The 20,777-nt window shown below is 49.9% G+C and overlaps 1 protein-coding gene and 1 pseudogene across 2 annotated transcripts; both read right to left on the reverse strand.

Moving 5' to 3' along the window:
* Positions 1–824: 824 nt before the first annotated feature.
* LOC522763 (uncharacterized) lies at positions 825–20,438 on the reverse strand. Of its 2 annotated transcripts, NM_001102069.1 has the most exon segments (3): positions 3,047–5,339; positions 9,602–9,680; positions 20,393–20,438. In NM_001102069.1, a coding segment is annotated over 1 exon segment (987 nt). In that variant the 5' UTR covers positions 5,193–5,339; positions 9,602–9,680; positions 20,393–20,438; the 3' UTR covers positions 3,047–4,205.
* LOC781745 (myeloid-associated differentiation marker-like) lies at positions 14,381–19,169 on the reverse strand (annotated as a pseudogene).
* Positions 20,439–20,777: the final 339 nt, after the last annotated feature.

Here is a 20,777-nt window from a genome sequence, read left to right on the forward strand (position 1 = left end):
CAACTCATGGTTCATCTCCAGGGAGACCAGACCAGGGCTCTGGGGCCACTTGACTGGAGGCAGGACCACATGTGACTGTGGACCCCAATCTACCTCTTTCTCAGTCTGGGTTTCCATTTCCTCTTCTACTATTTCAGATCAGTCCCTTTGTACTCCCAGCAGAAAAGATCAGGGAAAGGCGGCGTTGGGAAGGACCAGGGTCTCTGGCACCCCTCCCCCATCTAGCAGATGAGGAAACTGACTCAGCAGCAGTGAGTGCCCTCCTCAGGGGGACGGGGCAGGTTTATGCAGAATGAGGGTGGACGGGGCAGAATCCCAGCCTGGAGCATGCTGCAGCCATGTTTGTCACAAGCAGCGTGGGGCCATGGATGGACAGCTGGCGTGGGGACAGGGCACCTGGTCCTGACTCTGACTCTGCCACACGCAGGGTGACTCTGGACACGTCCTGCCCCTCCCTGAGGTCCATCTGCTCCTCCTCTATGACAAGAGGGTTGGACTAAGCAGAGGACCTTTCTACTCTCTTTTGAGATCCACAGTGAGGGGACTGGACCGCCTTGGAATTGTGACAAATGACCCTTAACCCCCCAGCAGGGGGGATGGAGCAGCCGCCTTCATGAACCATGAGGCTTGGACAGTGAGCCCCTCAGGTGGGCCCACCCTGGGTGATTCTTTTACTAAAGCACAGAGACATTTCCATTCTCCTGGGAAGTGAGGTCCCAGGGCTGTGTTCCATTTGATTCAGGAAATATAAGAATATGATACTCCTGCACAAAAACTTGGGTGTATCAATGTGTTTGTCAATGAAAAATTAATCAATAGTCAACTTAAGAAAGAAATAGAAGTTTTATTGGAGCCAATCTGAGAAGTGTAACTGGGGAGACAGTCTCTCAGGAAGCTCTGAGACCTGTCTGGAGAAGTAAGAAGGAGGGCAGGATGTATGTGATTTGGAGACCCACAGCTTGGTATAGGTTACCGCTCTTCATGAGGACCAGATGTCTTGGGTAATGGTTTTAGTGCTTTTCTGAATATGGGAAGATGCAAAAAACTGGGCTCATAAAAAAGTTTTCCTGAAAATATCTAACTATTTGAGGTCTGGTTCTCACACTTGTCCCAGAGAAGTACTTTATCCTGATTTTCACCCTGAATTCCTTCCAGGGTGGATTGTAGATCAGCGACTGCAGTGGCTAATGACTTGTTTCTCTTTTTCAAAAGCATATATTTTATTTATGGATGTGGCTAGGCTGGGTCCTAATTGCAGTATGTGGGATCTAGTTGCCCAACCGGGGATCAAACCTGAGGCCCCTGCATTGGGAGTGCAGTCTTAGGCACTGGACCACCAAGGAAGTCCTGGCTTGATTCTTGTAGAACTGGGTGGTCGGCAACATTCTTTATTACACAATTCCCTTTATTTCTGTCTTAATTTCAGCCAAGGTTTAGGAGACACTTTTCACCAATTTGTCCCAGGGTGCTAGGAATGCTCGTTCCCAGGTCAGATGGGGATTTCACTGATAGGCCACTCACATGCTATTACTCACTCTGTCCTGGCAACAGTAGCTAAAAGACGGCTGGACCACCTGTCTTACAAGTCTTACAAGTCTCTCAGTTCCAGGAGATGGTTTCCACTTGTTGCTTCTTCTCATGTCTAGAATCACACTACTACAATCATGGATCTTAGAGAACTATATATTTCATTTCAAGTAGCCAGTGCTTATGTATGCTCAGTCACTCAGTTGTGTCCAACTCTTTGAGACCTCATGGACTGCAGCCCTCCAGGCTCCTCTGTCCATGGGGATTCTCCAGGCAAGAATCCTGGAGTGGGTTGCCATGCCCTCCTCCAGGGGATCTTCCCAACCCAGAGATCGAACCCAGGTCTCCCACATTGCAGGCCGATTCTTTACTGACTGAGCCACCAGGGAAGCCCAAGAGTACAGCAGTGGATAGCCTATCCCTTCTCCAGGGGATCTTCCTGCCATAGGAATTGAACCACGGTCTCCTGCATTGCAGGCAGGTTCAAGTAGCCTAGTTATCTAATTTTTTTCATCATTGACTCAAGAAACAAGAATCTTGTAAAATGGGCAGAACACAAGCAATACATCTAGTGACCCCAGTAAGGTCGTAAGTAAGTAAGCAGTGTTATCTTCTAAGAAGTTCCATGGCTTGGGCTAGAAAAATTGATCTCTATGGTGGAGCAGATATTTCTGCTCTTAAGGAGGTCAGATTCATGCACAATGCACACTAGCAAGGAAAGAAGAGGCCCAAATGGGCAGAGAAACATTTTATTTGCAAATTTTTCTTCTCTTGCCTTAAAATAAAAATTTTATTTCATTCCCTCTTAAGATTTGCCTGCATTAGGATGAACTTCTGGGAGCCCTCCCCCTGTAGCCCCCTACCAATGGGTGAAGATCACACGCTTCATCCCACTCAGGAGTGAGGGGCAGCAGAGGGGGTCCTTCCCCTCCCCTCCCCCGCAGCTCTGCTTGCCAGCCCCTCTGGTCCTGGTGACGCCAGGATGCTGGGCTCTGAGGCTTTGTAATTGACAACAGGAGACTTGTGGGACCTTCACAGCCACCAGTTACTGTAAAGGCCTGCTGATCTCAATGCAGGGGAGCACAAGGGTGCATACACATGTACACACAGTGCACTGAGCATGCACACAAGCACACACCTTTATAGCGAGGCATCCAGATGCTGTCACGGCCCCTTTAAGAACTAGGGGACAGGATACTGGGCACTGGGGTGGGGCCCAACATCTAGTGTCACAGGCTGGGCCACACTCCCAGGCTCTAGTCCAGGCCTGGGTGGGGAGCCAGTGGGAGGGGCTCCCAGAGACCTATGTTTGGGTGAGGGTGGGAATTGATTGGGACTCCTTTGAGCTCTAGGCAAATTTGCGGCAAGTAGAGTATGTGGATTTTGTTTTGTTTTGCTTTCTTTCTTTTCTTTCATGTTTATATTGAGGTTGAAAAGGTTATTATGAATGTGGGAGAATAGAAAAAGCCATTCTCTATGATTGTCAGCAGTGCTGATAGGAATAAGTAGCTCCAGAAAATCTTTTTAAATTGTGCACATTTATATAGTTCAAATTATGCCTGAGTCCCAGAGAAGCAGGAAGCAACATCAAAAAGCAACGGACATAGAAAAACACACGTATATGTCCCCTCACATTCAAACAATACAGTTCCTTTGACAATGGAAGCAGCAAACCCACCCTCTACAAACCACCTGCCCAAGAAAATTTGAAACTTTCTCTTGAAGAACAGAGTCACTCAGTAATTTTTGGCCTCCAGACCAGAAGAAGAAAATGGAAAACAAAACAAAACAAAACACCCAGACAAACTACAGTGTTAGGGTTGGCAGCATCCATGCTCTTCTCCCTGCAGAGGCAGGATCTGCTGTTTTGATCACTGAGTCAGGGGGACCACATCGCTGCCCCTCACAAACACTGCAGACAGGTGTCTTCAAGACTCTGGGGTTCCTCACCAGCTCTTTTTTTTTTTGATACCCCAGAGAGTAGTTGGGATGGAGGCCTTTACCCCTGGCTTCCTCTAAAATGCCCTTTAAGAAATGGATGTTTAGTGAGCCTGCAAAAATTCTGGAGCCAATCTCTTGGAGGACTGAGCACGAAGTGGGGCCCAGGAATCCAGAATATCTCATGCAAGAATCTCACCCACTAGAAATTATTGACCTTCAGAGATCTTTTTTTAACTTAGAGGGGAGGTGCACTGTACAGTTGCTCCACTGGGAGAAAAAAATCCCAATCCCTTCCTATCTGCCCACATCCCCTAAACTCTCCCAACCACACCATTAAGGCACTGCCGGGGGACAGACATGCTTCGGCAATGAGGCCCCTCCAGAGGCTCAGGGTGTGAACAGCTGCACGGAGGGCTGTGTGCTGTGGAGTCAGCACCTTAGGAGGTGGGAGGGGGCAGTGGGCAGAGAAGGAAGGAGTCTCAGGTCGTGATGGATCAGAAGAAGCAAAATGGGGAGAGGTGGTCAGGACATAGGAGATGAGAAAGCCAAGGATGAATGCAAGAGGGGCGAAAACCAGAAAATATAGAAAAGATGAGAGGAGCAAAGGAAAGAGGCAAAACAGGATGTGGGCAACAAAACAAGAAGGAGACACAGCAGAAGGAGGGAAGGAAACATAAAGAGAGTGAGATGAATGGGGAAGGATGTGAGGAGGGAGAGAGGGAGCCAAGAAGAGGACATCATAGGATATCTTCACTCTGTGAAGACACCGGATAGGACCAGACAGAATCAGGAGCACTGGAGACATCCTTAGTCCCTATGGAAACCTGGCGGGCCCAGTACACCAGGTCGACCATGTACATCAGTAGGTTGATGGCTGTCAGGATGGCCACAGCCAGGCACTGGTCCCAGTCGCACACGTTGTAGGAGAGCTCATCAACGCAGCTCATGTCCATGAACCGCTGGGGCATTCCGCCGAACTCCTCGCTGAACTGGTAGAGTGGCCAGAGGACCATAGAGCTGACGTAGAGGAGGACGGAGAGCAGGGTGAGCAAAAGCTGGAAAATGGAGAAGGGCCTGGGCTGCATATATTCCCATTCACCCAGGTTTAGCAGGAGGACCACAGCTGCCAGGATGAAGCAGATGGAGTACACGGCCACACACCACTCCAGGGCCGGCTGGTGCAGGTACAGGGAGGTGTTGCTGAGGAAGGCAAAGATGACACCGGCCACGAAGGTCTCCAGCACCTTCAGCAGGGCTGACATGGTGTGCTCATAAAAGAAGATCTCCTCAAGATCATACCAGGCCCTCATCCCGGCCACTTCTATGACATACAGCACAGATGCGATGCAGGAGAAAGCAGTGGCGGCGATTGCCTGGTCCCGGTAAGGATGATCAGGCAGGAACTGGACGTAGGTGATGGAGTAGATGATGGAGGCCGAGAGGCAGATGAGGGCAGCGTAGCAGGCATAGGTGACACAGATGTTATGCCAGTAGAAAGGAAAATCATAATAGAGATTGCGTAAGTCGACTATGGAGATGATGAGGGTCATGGCGAAACAGACGCACCAGAAGGACATGGACCAGTTACCTATGGCGCCTCTCAGAGTGCCCATGTCGGCCACAAGCGAGAAGGCCACGCAGGTGGAGAAGAGCTGTGGCAGGCGGAGGAACCAGAACACACAGAGGATGGAGTCACTGCCTGGGTGTATCCACCGGGTGGGCATGGTGCTGTGATGGTCAGGCAGGTCACGGTCACCAGTACAGCAGTGGTCTTCCCTGAGGACCCACCAGAGAAAGATCCAGTTCCAGAGGTGGATTGTGTCAGATGCCTGGAAAAGGCTCAGGGCCCTGTGAAGGCTGAAGCTCAGGACCTGTGGAGTTGGAACCAATGGCTCAGACACTCAGGTAACAAACAGCACAGCTGCTCCAGAATGGTTCTCCCCACCCATCACCCTTGGCCTTGTCAGGAGACTTGTCTTATCCCAAAGCTCCCAGCTGGTTGTGGTCTAGCCTCAAACCATGAACATTGTGGATCTCCCTAAGCTGGCCATTATTTATGGAGACACAGAGATGGATGGTCCTTATCTTTAATCCCAACCCTTCAAGTCTCTCAAAATTGAAAATGAATATTTAAAAAATTGGTAACAAAATTCGACCCAAAGAAACTTGAGACAAATTATGATCTTTTTTTATTTTACTTAATGTGACTGTTCAAAAGTTCAGTTCCCGAAACACTAATGTGTATGATTACAAGGTGCTTTCAGACCCCAGTGGGGTGTGATGTCATGTAGAGTAGACGTACTATGTCACCTGTATGGAGCTGAAAATCCTGAATTCTAGAGAATATCTGACCCAAGGGTTTCAGAAAAGGGACTGTGGAGTGTCCTTTTGACTAACCCCATTTTACAGATGAGAAAACTAAGGTAGGGGAATTAAGTCCTTCCCTAAGGTGGCATGACCATGAAGTTGGAACCCCAGATAAATATACCAAAGCCGTGGGCATGAACTCTTTGCTCTACAGCACACATGGCAGAAATCCCCTTAGGTGGAGCCCAGGACCAAAGCCTAGAACACACCTTCAGGGCCACAGCCTCCTTCCACAGCAACCTGAAAATACATGAATCCAGCCCTCTCCTCCCTGCAGCCATCACTAGAAGAAGCTGCCATGTGAGGGGACACAGCCCCACCCGGAGGAGGGCAGCTTCAGAAGTGAACAGGGAGGAGCCATGGGGTGAGAGCAAGGCCGTGGGGACAGGATGAAATGGGAAGTAGGGACTATTGTGACTCCCCTGCCCAATTTTGCCTTCACATGTGACTCTTTTGCATTGGGTCAGGGGACCCCAACCTAGCATGATTCCAAGGTGGAGCGTCATGGAGGAACCAAGGAACGAAATGTTAAAATGCCAGCTTTTTAAGCTCCAAAGCACCAATCCACGTGCAAATCTAATCCTTTTAAGGGCAGGAGCTAAGAGAGGAGGCCCCTGCAGGACCCCTGGGAGAGGCCAGCCCTGAGGATGCGCCCGGGCTGGGGTGGGGGTGAGGGGGCAGAGTGGAGATGACTGGGGGGATCCCAGGGTCCCAGAGCCCCTGAGGCAGCCCAGTAGGGGTCTTCTGACCCAGAAGGGATGCAGGCATGGAGCCAACCTTCCCATGGAGGAGGGTCCTGGGCTGGAACTGAGAGAGGAGAACAGGGGCCTGAAGGGGTTTCAGGGCTGTGACAGGGACACGTGGCCAGAGTGGCAGGGACCCTGGAGACCACGGAATTGCCCAGGTCACCACCCAAGACAGTCCCTCCAGCCAGGGCTGCAGTCCTGCTCACACAGGGCCTCCTCCTGGGTCCCGTGTGTGGGGGGAGTGAGGCCTCTCCCAGCCCGCCCCCTCCACAGGGACAGCCGCCCTGTTTCCAAGGGATTATTTGCTGAGAGGTCCCCAGGGCTGAAGGGAGAGCAGCCTGAGCCCCAGCCAGCTTCCTGCCATCAGGGGCCTTGTTGCCTTTGCTGATAATAAACCCTGGGACAAGCTGAGGCTGGAAAGAGAAATAGAGAGCAAAGCTGAGAACCTCCCTGGACTCACAAATCTCCTTGAGCCCCATTGCAGGGGAGCCCTGGAGCCTGCTGGCCTCCTAGTGGGCACTGCCAGGGTGGGGAAGGGTTACTGGGGTGAGGGAGGGAGGGAGTGTCATGCTCTCTGTACCCCAGTTTGATCCCAGTTTAATTACTTGAAGTCACCCTGAAATTCCACCTAAGATAAGAGACAACTTGAATGTTTTGAATCCATTGAATGCATCAGAGAGAGGATATGGAGAAGAGGAAGCATGGGGATTCCAACCGCGTGACCCTGGGTCAGGCCTGTGCCCTGGAAAGCAGGAAGTGGAAGTTTATCTGAGTCTCCCAGCAGCCCCTCCTCCACTCTAATCTGTGAGCCTGGATGTGGTGCCCCCGTCAGAGCACAGCCGATGTGGCTGAGCCCTGCCTGCCAGGCAGCCAGGCATGTGGACTGGAAAACAGTGAGCTGGGAAGGTCATGGCCAGAACAGAGGAAGGAACGAGGAGGTGCGAGAAGGGCAGAGAAGGGTGAGATGGGATGGACACTCAGAGTGACAAGGAGTAGAGCCTTCATAGCTGGATGATCATGGCAAGCTACTCAATAGAACCTCAGTTTCCCCTTCTGTTCAATGTCTCTATACCTACTTTGTGTCAATTAAATGAATAACAGCATGTGACGGGTTCATCAGAAGGCCTGTCACATGGAACCCTCAATCTGTGCCAGCTACCTCCCTACCCCCCTCACAGAGGACCCGGAAGGCCCTGGCTCTGGACATCAGCACATGCAGCTTGATTTGCTGCAGATCAGGGGCTGCAAACCAGTTTGCACTGCAGGTGAACTCTTGATGTGTTCAGTTTTCCATCACAGTGTTTTCATGAAAAAATATGTGGTATCACTAGCATTACTATTTCTTCCCTGAGTGTTTGGTGGCTGCACATTGTTTTAATTTCACGTGACAATTCGGATTACAGCTCCTTTTCAAGCCTCAGGAAATACAGTGTCACCTGGTTTGGTTCCCGTGGCAGTGATGTTGCTGGAGATAAGCAGCTGCTAGCCTCTTTTCTTTATATTGTTTTCCATCCTCATCTCTGTTTAGTATTTTCTATATTTCTCTCATTCTCATGTATAACTGACATAAAGCAGGACTATGATCATCTCTCCTGTGATTGGTTTCCCGTCTTCGGCATGGCCACGCTTCCTGCCTGCTCACAGAAGTGTCCACCCCTCCATCCAGGGAGCATCCATGTCCTCAACCTCAGCCTTCAATACATTTCAAATGCAGTGAAATCACGTGTAGACATGTGTGTACATACATGCATACATGTTTGTAGGGAATATCTGTATCTTTTTCCTGTTTTGTCAACATGAGACCATGTCTTCCCAGAGCATCTTGCTTTTGCACCGCCCCAGACAGGTGCAGCTGGTCCTCTCCAGGGATCCTAGTGCTCTCCATCCCCTTATTTCCTTCCCTCCTGGCTCCTTGGGCATCAGTGGACCCTCCCCTGTGAGTCTCAGACACGGGACATAGGATGGGACAAGGGATCCTGGGATCCAAGTGATCACCATGCTCTGGTGCAGGAGGTCAGCAAGTTTTTCTGAGAAATTTTTTAAAAAATATGACAAAGAATATATTTTTCATTTCTGGAAATTAAATCTGGTTTCCTAGATCTGCAACAAATTATCACAAGCCTGGCGGCTTAAAACAGCAGACACATATTCTCTCACAGTTCTGGAGGTCAGCGTTTTGAAACAAGGTGTCAGCAGGGCTGCTGTCTCTGATGCCCCAGGGGAGGGTCCCGCTTTGCGTCTTTTAGCTTCTGGAGGCCCTTCAGCTTGTCCCATGTTACTAAACTCTGGCTTGTCCGGTCATCCCTCAAGAAGCCAAATACCGAGAGATGAGTGCTGGGCTTTGCTTGGGACGAGGTGCCGCTCCTCCACTGTGAACACAATCATCGCTCACGTCTGTGCATCAGCCCATGTTGGACGGTGGTTTGAAAAAAATACTAATAAACATTTCTACCTTTTTTTGTGGATCAACTTGGAGGATTTGGTTTTTTCCAGTTTAGTAGGTCTGAGGTGAGAAAAAGATTGTATGTCCAATAACAGCCCCTGACTCTTCTCCTGCACTGAAAGCTCCTGCAGGGAATCGTCTCAGTGGAAATCCACCCTTGGCATGCCCCCACCCCACCCCCACCCCAGGGGACACACTCTGGCCAAATCAAGTGATCTGACCCGTCTTAAAAGGAGAGACTGCTTCAGACCTCCTTTCTTCCTCACACTGTGGTGATCTAAGGCTGTGTCCCACCAACACACTAGAACCCCTCCTCCTTCCAGGGACTGGAGTTAGGGGGAGGTGGGCGCAGATGCCCTGGCCTCAGGCATCAGGACTGGAACCACAGAGCTGGGGCTGGATTCAGTTCCCTAGAAAGCTGACCCCCTCTTCTCCCTCCCTTGCCTGCAGACACCTCTATAAGGGGGCAGGCTTTTCACAGTTTAGTTTCCTTTTTGCCTTTAATTAATTGTCCTTCTTGGAAGAATACTAATTAGGTGTGACAGGAAGACGTGGGTATGGAGTTCCCTCCTACTTCCAGGTCTTGAAATAAGAGCTCTAACTGCAAAATATTGGAATTATTTAGAGATCCATGCAGGAACCAATGTTCTTTACAACTGAAAACATACATGGACCAGCTTGTATTGAAAGTAGAAAACCCATTTTTTTCTTGATTACAGGGTCATATCTCCAGTTTTGCCCATCTGCCAAGATGCGTGCCAGTGGACTTGTAAAAGGGATGGATGTAGGTCCCTTCCCCCCACTTCACTGGCTCATCCAGAACAGATTTAAAACAAACAAGCAATTCTTCCTTGGGAAGAGAGTGGTACAGAGTCACAAACAAGCCATTTCCCACTTCTGCAGTGTCCAACTGGCCCCAAAGTTCCAAACAGCAAAGAATACACACGAACAGGTGGGAAGGGGGCTCCTGGGACCCACACCCCTCTACTCACTCAGTCAAGAGCTCGGTGCTCCTTCAGAGGCCAGTTTCCTTCTCTTAACAGAAAGAGAAAGCACCCTGTGAGCAAGGCCTGGGGAGGGGCAGGGCTAGTTCCTGAAACTAGCAAGTTCAGCAGCTGCTGGAAAAGACCTATAGATCTTCCTGGGACTAGCTGGCACTCCACCCTATCTTCCCAGTGGCACTTTGCACCTTGTTCTAGGAAGAAAGGGAGGGGTTGGAGACTTGGGGGCCTGACTCCTGCCTGGACGCTCAACACTGTCCCCCAAGTCAGGCCCAGCTGCTTGTCGCTGAAGAAGCCAATACAGAGAGCTAAGTCTTGGGTTTAAGCAAAGTAGCTTTATCTTAAGGAAGCCGGCAAGAAGGTGTTTTACTGCCCAGAAGAATCAACTCCCAGCACTGCAAGGCTCAGCCGGGATTTATACGAGGAGGGAAGCAGGAAATGGCTGTAGGCGGCATGCTGGGCGTGCGCTGTGCTTCTATTTTGGGGGACTTTACAGTATCCACCAGGAGCCTTTCTGGGCTGAGAACATGTGGTTCTTGCTTTGTTCAGATCAGCACATCAGTTCCATGGGTCAGTGATTGTTTATTTTCTAGAGAAAAAAGAATTGAGGCAGAAACAGAGCTTAACGGGCAAAGCAAAACTGAAACTAGAAAACAATGAACTCTGTTTAACTATTCATAAGCCTTTGGTTGAGAAACAAGCAAGGTTACAAACTGGTGCTGCTGACCTGCCTGACCACCATGATCACCATGTGCCCGACCTCAGGCCTGGGCACCCAAGCCCATCGTGGACTTCTTCCTCCACTTGGGGCAGCTGCTCTCCACCAGTGTGATCTTCTCGCTGGGGGCCACTGAGGGGGGCGTAATTAACTGGTGCATGTTCATGGTGCCTCTGGTTTACCGAGACCCTCACCATCTTCATAGGAGAGTTTGTGGGCTCCCTTCTCCTGGGACAGCTTTCTCTGCAACCACGCCTTTTACTTCTCCATCTCCTGCCTCTCAATGACCATCATCTTCGGTGCCACCTACATCAAGTTCTTGCCTCCAGGCTCCACCCGAAACTGGGTCATCAGTGCCACTGCATTTGCCTTAGTGGCTGCTGTACTCTACGCCATTGAAGCGTTCTGGATCATATCCAGCCTGGAGGCATGGTCTGGTTCAAGCCAGCCTTCCCAGGCCTGCTCAAGAGGCCAGAGAGTTATGCTGAGTGGCTCATCATCGCCTTCATCAGCAGCTCCCACCAGTATCAGCATCAGCCAGCCCTACGTTCGTAGTTGTGTCCTCAAGTCCCTGGGGTTCTTCACCAGCTCCTTTTTGATTCTCCAGAGATTGGTTGGGGGTGGAAGTTATCCCAAATTCCTTTAACATGCCCTCTAGGCAGCCAGTGTGAGGCTGAGCATCAGGTGGGACCCAGGATACAAATTCTCTGCTTCAGAACTCTTGCCCATTGGGAATCAGTGACCTTCAGAATTTTTTTTTTTTATTTAAAGGGGAGATGTACTATAAACTCCCTTCTATCGGGAAAAAGAGGCCCGATGCCTAGCTACCCACCCTCACTCCTTCTCGTCCTCATCCAGTCCGATGGCTTTAAGATTCCACTCAGTTGACAAATATGCCTGTGCACCAAGTGTGTGCCCGGCAGTTTTCTAGACACTGGACAGAGAGCAGAGAAGATAACTAGTAGTTCCTCCCTCATGGAGCTTATCCTCTAGAACACAAGATGGAAAATCTGAGAACCAAAGTGTAATATCAGGTCAGTTCAGTTCAGTTCAGTCACTCAGTCATGTCCAACTCTTTGTGACTCCATGAATCACAGCACGCCAGGCCACTCTGTCCATCACCAACTCCTGGAGTTCACTCAGACTCACGTGCATCGAGTCAGTGATGCCATCCAGCCATCTCATCCTCTGTCGTCCCCTTCTCCTCCTGCCCCTAATCCTTCCCATCATCAGAGTCTTTTCCAATGAGTCAACTCTTTGCATGAGGTGGTCAAAGTACTGGAGTTTCAGCTTTAGCATCATTCCTTCCAAAGAAATCCCAAGGCTGATCTCCTTCAGAATGGAATATCAGGTCAGTGGGTGATAAATACTATGATAAAGGGAAAACAGGTGAAAAAGAGAGTTATTGGAATGCAGGGATGGGCGAGGCTGCTATTTTAGGTGGTTGGAGGTCAGGCCACTCTATGGATGTGACCCACCCCTCACCATGAGATTCTGATTCATTGGAGCTGAGTGAAGTGAATTGGCTGTATGATGATAACTCCCCAATTCTGGCCTCCAGACTGATCTCTACAGAGACCCTGAATCATATGCAACTGCCTCCGGATCTCTCCCTCTGGATGTCTCAGGACGCCTCACACTCGCCATGTCTGCTCCCATCTCCTGAACCCCCCTAGCGCCAACACACACAGATCCTTCCTTGTCTTTCCCATCTCAGTTGACGGCACCACCTTCACAGATGTGCTTCACAAAATACTTTGAATACACACACACACACACACACACACACACACACACACACACTCTTCCTCCTCTCTAGAGCATCCACTTGATCTTGGTCCAGATCCATCCAGCCCTCTCACCTGTGCCCCCTCATGAGCTTCTCACTGCTTCCTCTATTTCCATTCTTTCCCTCAAAGTCGGCCTGGGCTGAACTCAAACTAAGTTACCTTTGACCGCTTTTCTTTGCTCCCTCAAACCGCACAACATCACCTGCAAAGCCCTGTATGTTTGCACCCCTTTCTACCTCTCTAGCTTCATCACCTCCCTCCCTCCAGTCACTGAGAATTACTTCCAGTTCCTCTTGGTCATCTCAAGGCCTTTCCTGCTACATGTCTACACACACCCCAACCCTGAATGGAGACCAGAACTCAGCCTGGAACATAGTAGTCTTGTGTTCAGTCAACGTCACTCTGAGCCTCAGTTTCCTCATCCAGAAAATGGAGATAATAGCACCAGTTTTTAAAAATTTATTTATTTTTTATTAAAGGATAATTGCTTTACAGATAGCACCAGTTTTTAAAGGAGAAGATTCTTGTTTGCATCCTGCAGAAAACACCTCTAGCAACTTAGGCAGAGAACAACTGTCCTAGAAGGCTGCTAGAGAATTATTAGGGAGAGACGGGCCTGAGAGCAGGCTTAGACCAGGAAAGAGGGGTGCTGGGCAGCTGGGGCACAGGCAAGGGCAGCTGGTCCAGCCACCATGGCCCCTGGCAGCAGACTCTGGATGCTACTCAGGCCCCAGCAATAGGAATCCGATCTGACCTGGTGTCTGTGTATCACCTGCTCCTTAGGTGTGTCCAGACTTCACATGGCGGCAGGTCAAATATTTACCTGACCTTTCGAGTTTCTTATTGAGGGTGAGGCCCAGTTTCTCATCAAGATTCACACGATGGGGACATCCTCAAATATGAGGTGGGCGGAAGTTCAGGTTCTCAATTGTTCTCCCTGGAGATGTTCATCATAAAAGGCCATGGGAAAGTTGGGAGAATTAAAAGAGAAAACAAAGGAATCACTGATTCTTCAACATTTCCCCTAAAAGCAGAAAGGATGAAATGTATCCCGGTCAGGAGGTCCAGGCAGGAAGGAGCCTGAGGTCGTAAGCTCCTGTTAATACTTATTCAATAAACTCCTGCAACATACCAGGCCTTGTTCTCAGCACTGGGAAAACTTCAGTGAACAAAGGACAAGACACCTCTGCTTTGTGGATCTATATTCTAGAGTTTATCTTTGAAGCCTCGTGTTTTCCATGAAAGTAAACGTGGGATATTGTATTCCTTTTTATAATACCCCATAATAATATACTCTTAACATATCAGACTTGTTTCAGTACAAAAGTAACAACTTCCTACTAATGGGCTGGTGGCTGAGCCATCCTATTTGTTTGAAGATACTAGAAGACGAGGTCCTTATGTGCCTATATTTAAGCACATTGTGGTTGACACATGAACAAAGCTGGATCAGAGTACATGTGATCGGGGGAGTAGAAAATGGGGGAGCCAAAACCTGTGAGAGAGGAGCAGGGGGTCCGAGAGATGATGGAGGGTTCTGGGGTCCTGCCAGCCTCTGACAAGTTCCAGGAACAGACTATTCAAGAAGCATTTCCTGCCCGAAGTAGCAGAAAGAACACCAGGCTTTCTTTTAAGGGTTTTGCATAAGAAGTGGTTCCACACTAGCAATGGGAGTGTTACTGGGGGCAGTGGTTTGGGCTGATGGGCCAAGCACTTGAGGGATTTATGGAATCAGATGCTGGTTGGAGTGGGGGGTGAGGAGATGGGCTTGAACTAAGCTCCCCCAGCCCCACCACTTCTCCAATCCTGGTCAGAAGGAGACCCAGAAAATACCAACTGGGCAAACATCACCAGCCCAGCCTGGCTCCAGAAGAGACCTCGGGTGACAGGTCACAGGTTCTGTCGGCTGAGAAAGGGGCCCTGAGGACTTGGGCTGCAGCGGGGCTGCTGTGGACACAACAGTTACAAGAGGTCGTATGTGTCGTGTTCACTGCAGGTCGAGCTTTGCTGTGGATTCATTTGTTCCTCCCAGCAGCCCCTGAACTATGTTCTCAGTCCCCATTTTCACAGGCACACAGAGAGGTCAACCGATCACAATTACAGAGGTTTAGGTGTCAGAGCTGGGATTTGAACCCAGTCATGTGGGTTTAGAACCTTAAAATCTGCTTGGATTTGATTTGTACCTTAGACCGAAAGGGACAGAGTGGCCAATATGTTTTTCAGCACCAACAGACTGACTCGGTGACATCACCTCCATTTCATTCATCTTCAGGGATATTATTACTGTCATCCCCATTGTACAGATGATGATTCTGAGGCTCAGAGACTGTGTTATGTTTTTTGCTCAAGTTTACACAGTTACTTCCTGTCAGAGTCCAGATTTGAATACAGGTCTGTCTCCCTGCAAAGCTCAGCAAGTCATAAGCGGAAAAAAAAAACGTTAATTGCTCAGTCGTGTTTGACGCTGCGACCCCACAGACTGCAGCCCCCATAGGCTCCCTCTGTCCATGGAATTTTCCAGGCAACAGTACTAGAGTGGGAAGCCATTTCTTTCTCCGGAAGATCTTCTCAACCCAGGGATAAAACATGAGTCTCCTGCTTTGCAGGCAGATTCTTTACCATCTGAGCCACCAAGGAAGCCCCAGCAGGGAACAGAACCTCAGTAAATGCTGAGCCCCTTCCCTCTTCTCTGGGTCCAGGATTCATCTCCTGGCTCCCGTGTGTCCTGGTCTGGCTCTAGTGCCCCACCCAGAGGTCCTGTGGCTGAGTTCCCATCCCAGCCAGACCACTTCCACTTGGCAAGCCAGCCAGTACTTGACAGAGAGGGTCCAGACCCTAGGGAGGGACTGATTGGAACCTGGCCTGAATCTCCTCGGCCCATCAGTCTTCCTAGAGACTTTTCCACAAGACAGTGACACAGACAAGGGTCACACGGATTGGCAGTCGATGTCTGGCTCCCGGGTAGGTGCTTGGAGCCTCCTGAGAGCAGAGTCCCTTCTTTCTTCTCAAAGGTGTACTAGGAAGGTTGATTCTGTGATTTTTCCAAGCTGGCCAGAGAATGGAAACATCTGTGTCCTGGGCTGTGTTCTGGATGCAGCTCAGGACACAGTCTGGAGGATGTCAGCTGGAGTCACCCCACCTGGGGGAGGTTCTGGCTGGCCTTCGAGGAAGGAGCCTCTGGCCACTGCCCCAGGACATAGGGAGCTCAGGCCAGGCAGGGAGCAAGGGAAGGGCCTGAGGCTTGGGCAACGGGAGGTCTTCTCCATCAACTGTGTGCACTAAAGGACTTGGGAAGGCTTGGCCACTCAGCAGGGGGGATTGGGGACCACAGCTCTCCCTCCTCAGACCCCTGGACCCAAGGTGCCTCCCTTCTGTCTGCTTTGGAGACAGGCCTGTGCGGGCATCTCTCAGCTCCTCCTGCAGCCTATAGGTCAAGGCTGCAGGGAGCATGGAGACCATCTGCCAACTATCCCTCCCCTGACCTTTCTTCTCCAGTTGGTATATTTTTCAAACATAAATTTTATTTTTTTAAGAAGGGAATCTTTACCTGGTTCAAAATAAAAATATTCTGAAAAAGCCATATTCTGAGAAACTTCACTTCTACCTGTGGCTCCATCCACTCGCTCCTCAGTTCCCCTCCCCCACCTGGACCACATAGCTATTCCAATGCACTCAGGGTAGTCCTTCCTGTGCTCCTTGATGCAAGTCAAGCACATACAGGTGTATTTAATATTATTTCCCCTCATTTTTATTATATAAACTATAGTATGCTCCATGTTGATTTATATCTTAAGTATTTTTATTTCATGTATTCTGGAGATTTTTACTTATCACTGTTGCTGAGTATTCCCTCTTGCACTACATCATCATTTATTAATCCGCATCCTAAAGATGAACACCTGGGTTATTTTCAATCTTCTCTATCTTACTTTTGAATCTGATCTTGAGTGGGAGCTTGATTTATGCCAGGCTGCTCTGATCAGGAGAAGGTAAATGGGGAGAGGTGGTCAGGACACAGGAAATGAGACAAGCAAGGATGACCAGGAAAGGGGCGAAAGGTAGAAAAATGTAGAAAAAATGAGAGAAGCAAGAGAAAGAAGCAAAACAGAATGTGGGCAACCACACAAGACAGAAAGGAGACAGAGCAGAAGGGAAGGAAACAGAAAAGAGAGTGAGATGAGTGGAGAAGTACGTGCACAAGGAGAGAGGAGAGCCAGGAAGAGGACATCAGGAGCCGACAGAGCTTGGTGAGGATACCTCCTGTGAGCAGGGGGTTCAGGAACACTGGGCTGGTCCTCAGTCCCTACAGAAACCTGGCGAGCCCAGTACACCAGGTCAGCCGTGTAAACCAGCAGGTTGATGGCTATCAGGATGGCCACAGCCAGTCGCTGGTCCAAGAAGCACATGTCATAGTTGAGCCCATTGATGCAGCCCATATCACTGGACTGGTGGGGCTGTCCACCAGACTCCTCATTGAACTGGTAGAGCGGCCAGAGGACCAGAGCGCTGACATAGAGGAGGACGGAGAGCAGGCTGAGCACAAGCTGAAAAATGGGATACAGGCTGGGCAGCCTGCATTGCCATTTGCCCAGGTTCAGCAGGATGGCCAGGGCTGCTGGGATGAAGCAGATGGACTACACGGCCACACACCACTCCAGGGCTGGCTGATGCAGGTACAGGGAGGTGTTGATGATGCAGGTGAAGATGAAACCAGCCATAAAGGTCTCCAGCACCTTCAGCAGGCCTGGCATGGTGAGCACACAGCAGGAGGTCTCTTTGAACCCATAGATGATCCGTATGCAGACTACTTACATGGCATGTAGCAGAGATGCGACAAAGGGGAACGTAGAGGCAGTGATGGCCCAGTTCCAGTAAGGACCATCAGGCAGGAACTGGACAAAGGTGACAGAGTAGATGATGGAGGCCGAGAGACAGAGGAGGGTGGTGTTGCACCAGAAGAAAGGAAAGCAGGACGAGAGCTCACATAAGTCGACTATGGGGATGATGAGGGTCACAGCGAAGCAGATGCACCAGAAGGACATGGACCAGTTACCTGTGGCCCCTCTCCAAATGCCCATGTCGGCCACCAGAGAGAAGGCCACACAGGTGGAGAAGAGCTGTGGCGGGCGGAGGCAGAGACAGCAGCATGTGACCTCCAAGAAGCCCCTGTCTCAGGTGTCACCCCAGTGCACGTGGGCTGTGCTGGTCTGGCTGGTGGTGGATCGAGTCAGCCTCCTGGAACAGGCTCAGGGCCCTGTGACGGCTGAGGCTCAGGATCTGTGGAGTTGGAACCAATGGTCAGACTCTTGGGTAACAACACAGCCGCCCCACAATGGTTCTCCTCACCCATCACCCTCGCCCTTGTCAGGAGACTGCCTCATCCCAAAATCTCACAGCCATGTTTGGTCTGGCCCCAAACCATGAATATTTGGGGCCTCTTGTGCTGCATACCATTATCTTTTGGGGTTGTAAGGTAGAATCATCCTTATATACAATCTCAAATCTTCCAAGTCTCTCAAAATTGAAAATAATTTTTAAAAATTTCATTTTTGAGCTGTATGTACATGAGACAATTCATGGTCTCACGGTTCTCTGCCTCCACCTCAGAGAGGACCCAGAAGGCCCTTGCCCCCTCATGCAAGCTTGGTTTGCTCCAGATTAGGGGCACAAACCATTTGTACTGGAGCTAGCCCCGAGGATTTGTTTTGTTTTTCTTCATGATATTTTCTGGAAGACATAGTGTAGAATCAGTGTTGTTTCTTCCCTAAGGGTTTGGAAGCTGCAGGGTTTTAATTTCACAAGGAAATCCAGATTTCCTGCTACTTAAGAAACCTCAGGGGATCTGGTGTCACTGGGCTGTGTTCCCTTGGGGTTGGGGGAGTAGCTGGGGGTGAGATCGGCTATGGCCTCTTTACTCTTTTCCATTTATACCTTTGTGTAGTTTTCTATATTTCTCGTATTCTCCTGTATAATCGACATAAACAGGGCTATGATCATCTCACATGTGCCTATTTCCCCCTCTTTGGTATGGCCAGGCTTCCTGCTTGCTCACACAAGCATCCACCCCTTCATCCAGGGAGCATCTGTGTTCTCAACATCTAGTACAGCCTTCAACACATGTCACAAGCTCTGAAACTGTATTTAGACATGTGTTTGCATACATGCACACATGCCTGTAGGGAGTATCTTCCTTATTTTCTGATTTGTAAACATAAGACCGTGCCATGCACACGGCATCTTGCTTTTCCACCACCCCCAGCAGGTGCAGCTGGTCTTCTCCAGGGGCCCTAGTCCTCTCCATCCCCTTTACTTACTTCCTTCCCTCCTGGCTCCTGTGGGCGTTTGGACTGACCCCCCTTCTCTAGATCAGTGGACCCTCCCCTGTGAGTCTCAGACACTGGGGGACACAGGATATGACAAGGGGTCCTGGGATCCCTGTGACCACCATACTCTAGAGCAGGAAGTTGGCAAGCTTTTCTGGAAACTTTAAAAAAATATGACAAATAATATATTTTTCATTTCTGGAAATTCATTTTGTTCTACTAGGGCTACTGCAGCCAATTACCACAAGCCTGATGGCTTAAAACAACAGAAACGGATTCTCTCACAGTTCTGGAGGTCAGCGTTTTGAAACATGGTGTCAGCAGGGCTGCTCTGTCTCTGATGCCTCAGGGGAGGGTCCCTCCTTGTCTCTTTTAGCTTCTGGAGGCGCCTTGGCCCGTAGCTGTGTTCCTGAACTCAGGCTTGTCTACTCAGTCCTCAAGAAGCCAAACACTGAGAGATGAGTGTCGGGCTTTGTCTGGGACAAGGTACCGCTCCTCTGCTGTGAACACAATCATCACCCACATCTGTGCATCAGCCCATGTTGGGCGGAGGGTTAGAAAAAATACCAGTGAACGTTTCCACCATTTTTTGTGGATCAACTTGAAGGATGGTTTTTTCCAGTTTAGCAGGTCTAACAGTCACAGACTTTTCTTCTGCACTGAAACCTCCTGCAGGGAATTGTCTTAGTGGAAATCCACCGCCACTGCCTGCCCCCGCCACCCCGCCCCACGCCATAAGGGATGCACTCTGGCCAAACTGAGTGACCTGTCAGGTCTTAAAGGGAGAGACTACTTCAGAACCCCTTTCTTCTTCAAGCTGTGCCCCGCAAACACACTAGAACCCCTCCTCTTCCGGAGACTGGAACTGGGGGAGGGGCAGCGGGGTGGCGCAGACCAGGACAGCCCCTGCCTGGGGCATTATAGGAACCACAAAGCTGGGGCTGGATCAGTTCCCTAAGAAGCTGACCCCTCTTCTCCCTCCCTTGCCTGCAGACTCCTCTGTGAACATGGCAGGCTTTTCACAGTTTCGTTTCCTTATTGCCTTTAATATAGTGCCCTTGTTGGAAGAATCCTAATTAGGGAGTAACAGGAAGACCTGCACATGGAGTTCCTTCCCACTTCCGGATCTTGAAAAAAGAGCTCTAACTGCAAAGTACTGGAATAATTTAGAGATCCATACAGGGACCAACACTCTTCCCAACTGAAAACATACATGGGCAAGGTTGTATTGAAAGTAGAAAACCATTTTTTTCTTGATTACAGGGTCATACCTCCAGTTTTGCTCATCTGCCAGGATGCGTGCCAGTGGACTTGTAGAAGGAATGGATGTAAGTCCCCTCCCCCCACTTCACTGGCTCTCCCAGAACAGATTTAAAACAAACAAGCAATTCCTCCTTGGGAAAAGAGTGGTACAGAGTCACAAACAAGCCATTTCCCACTTCTGCAGTGTCCAACTGGCCCCAGAGTTTCAAAGAGCAAAGAATACATCCAAACAGGTGGGAAGGGAGCTCCTGGGACCCACACCCCTCTACTCCCTCAGTCAAGAGCTCGGTGCTCCTTCAGAGGCCAGTTTCCTTCTCTTAACAGAAAGAGAAAACACCCTGTGAGCAAGACATGGGGAGGGTCAGGGCTAGTTCCTGAAACGAGCAAGTTCGGCAGCTGCTGGGAAAGACCTATATAGATCTTCCTGGGAATAGCTGGCACTCCACCCTATCTTCCCAGTGGCACTCTGCTCCTTGCTCTAGGAAGAAAGGGAGGGTCTGGAGACTTGGGGACCTGACTCCTGCCTGGACTCTCAACATTGTCCCCCAAGTCAGGCCCAGCTGCTTGTCACTGAAGAAGCCAATACAGAGCGCTAAGTCTTGGGTTTAAGAAAAGTAGCTTATCTTAAGGAAGCCGGCAAGAAGGTGTTTTACTGCCC

Source organism: Bos taurus, chromosome 21 (assembly GCF_002263795.3).
Source record: "Bos taurus isolate L1 Dominette 01449 registration number 42190680 breed Hereford chromosome 21, ARS-UCD2.0, whole genome shotgun sequence".
NCBI lineage: Eukaryota > Metazoa > Chordata > Mammalia > Artiodactyla > Bovidae > Bos > Bos taurus.

What these genes read in the sequence shown, in the direction of transcription:
- LOC522763 (XM_005221730.5), bottom strand. Translation starts at nt 5,192, where the DNA reads ATGCCCACCCGGTGGATACACCCAGGCAGTGACTCCATCCTCTGTGTG.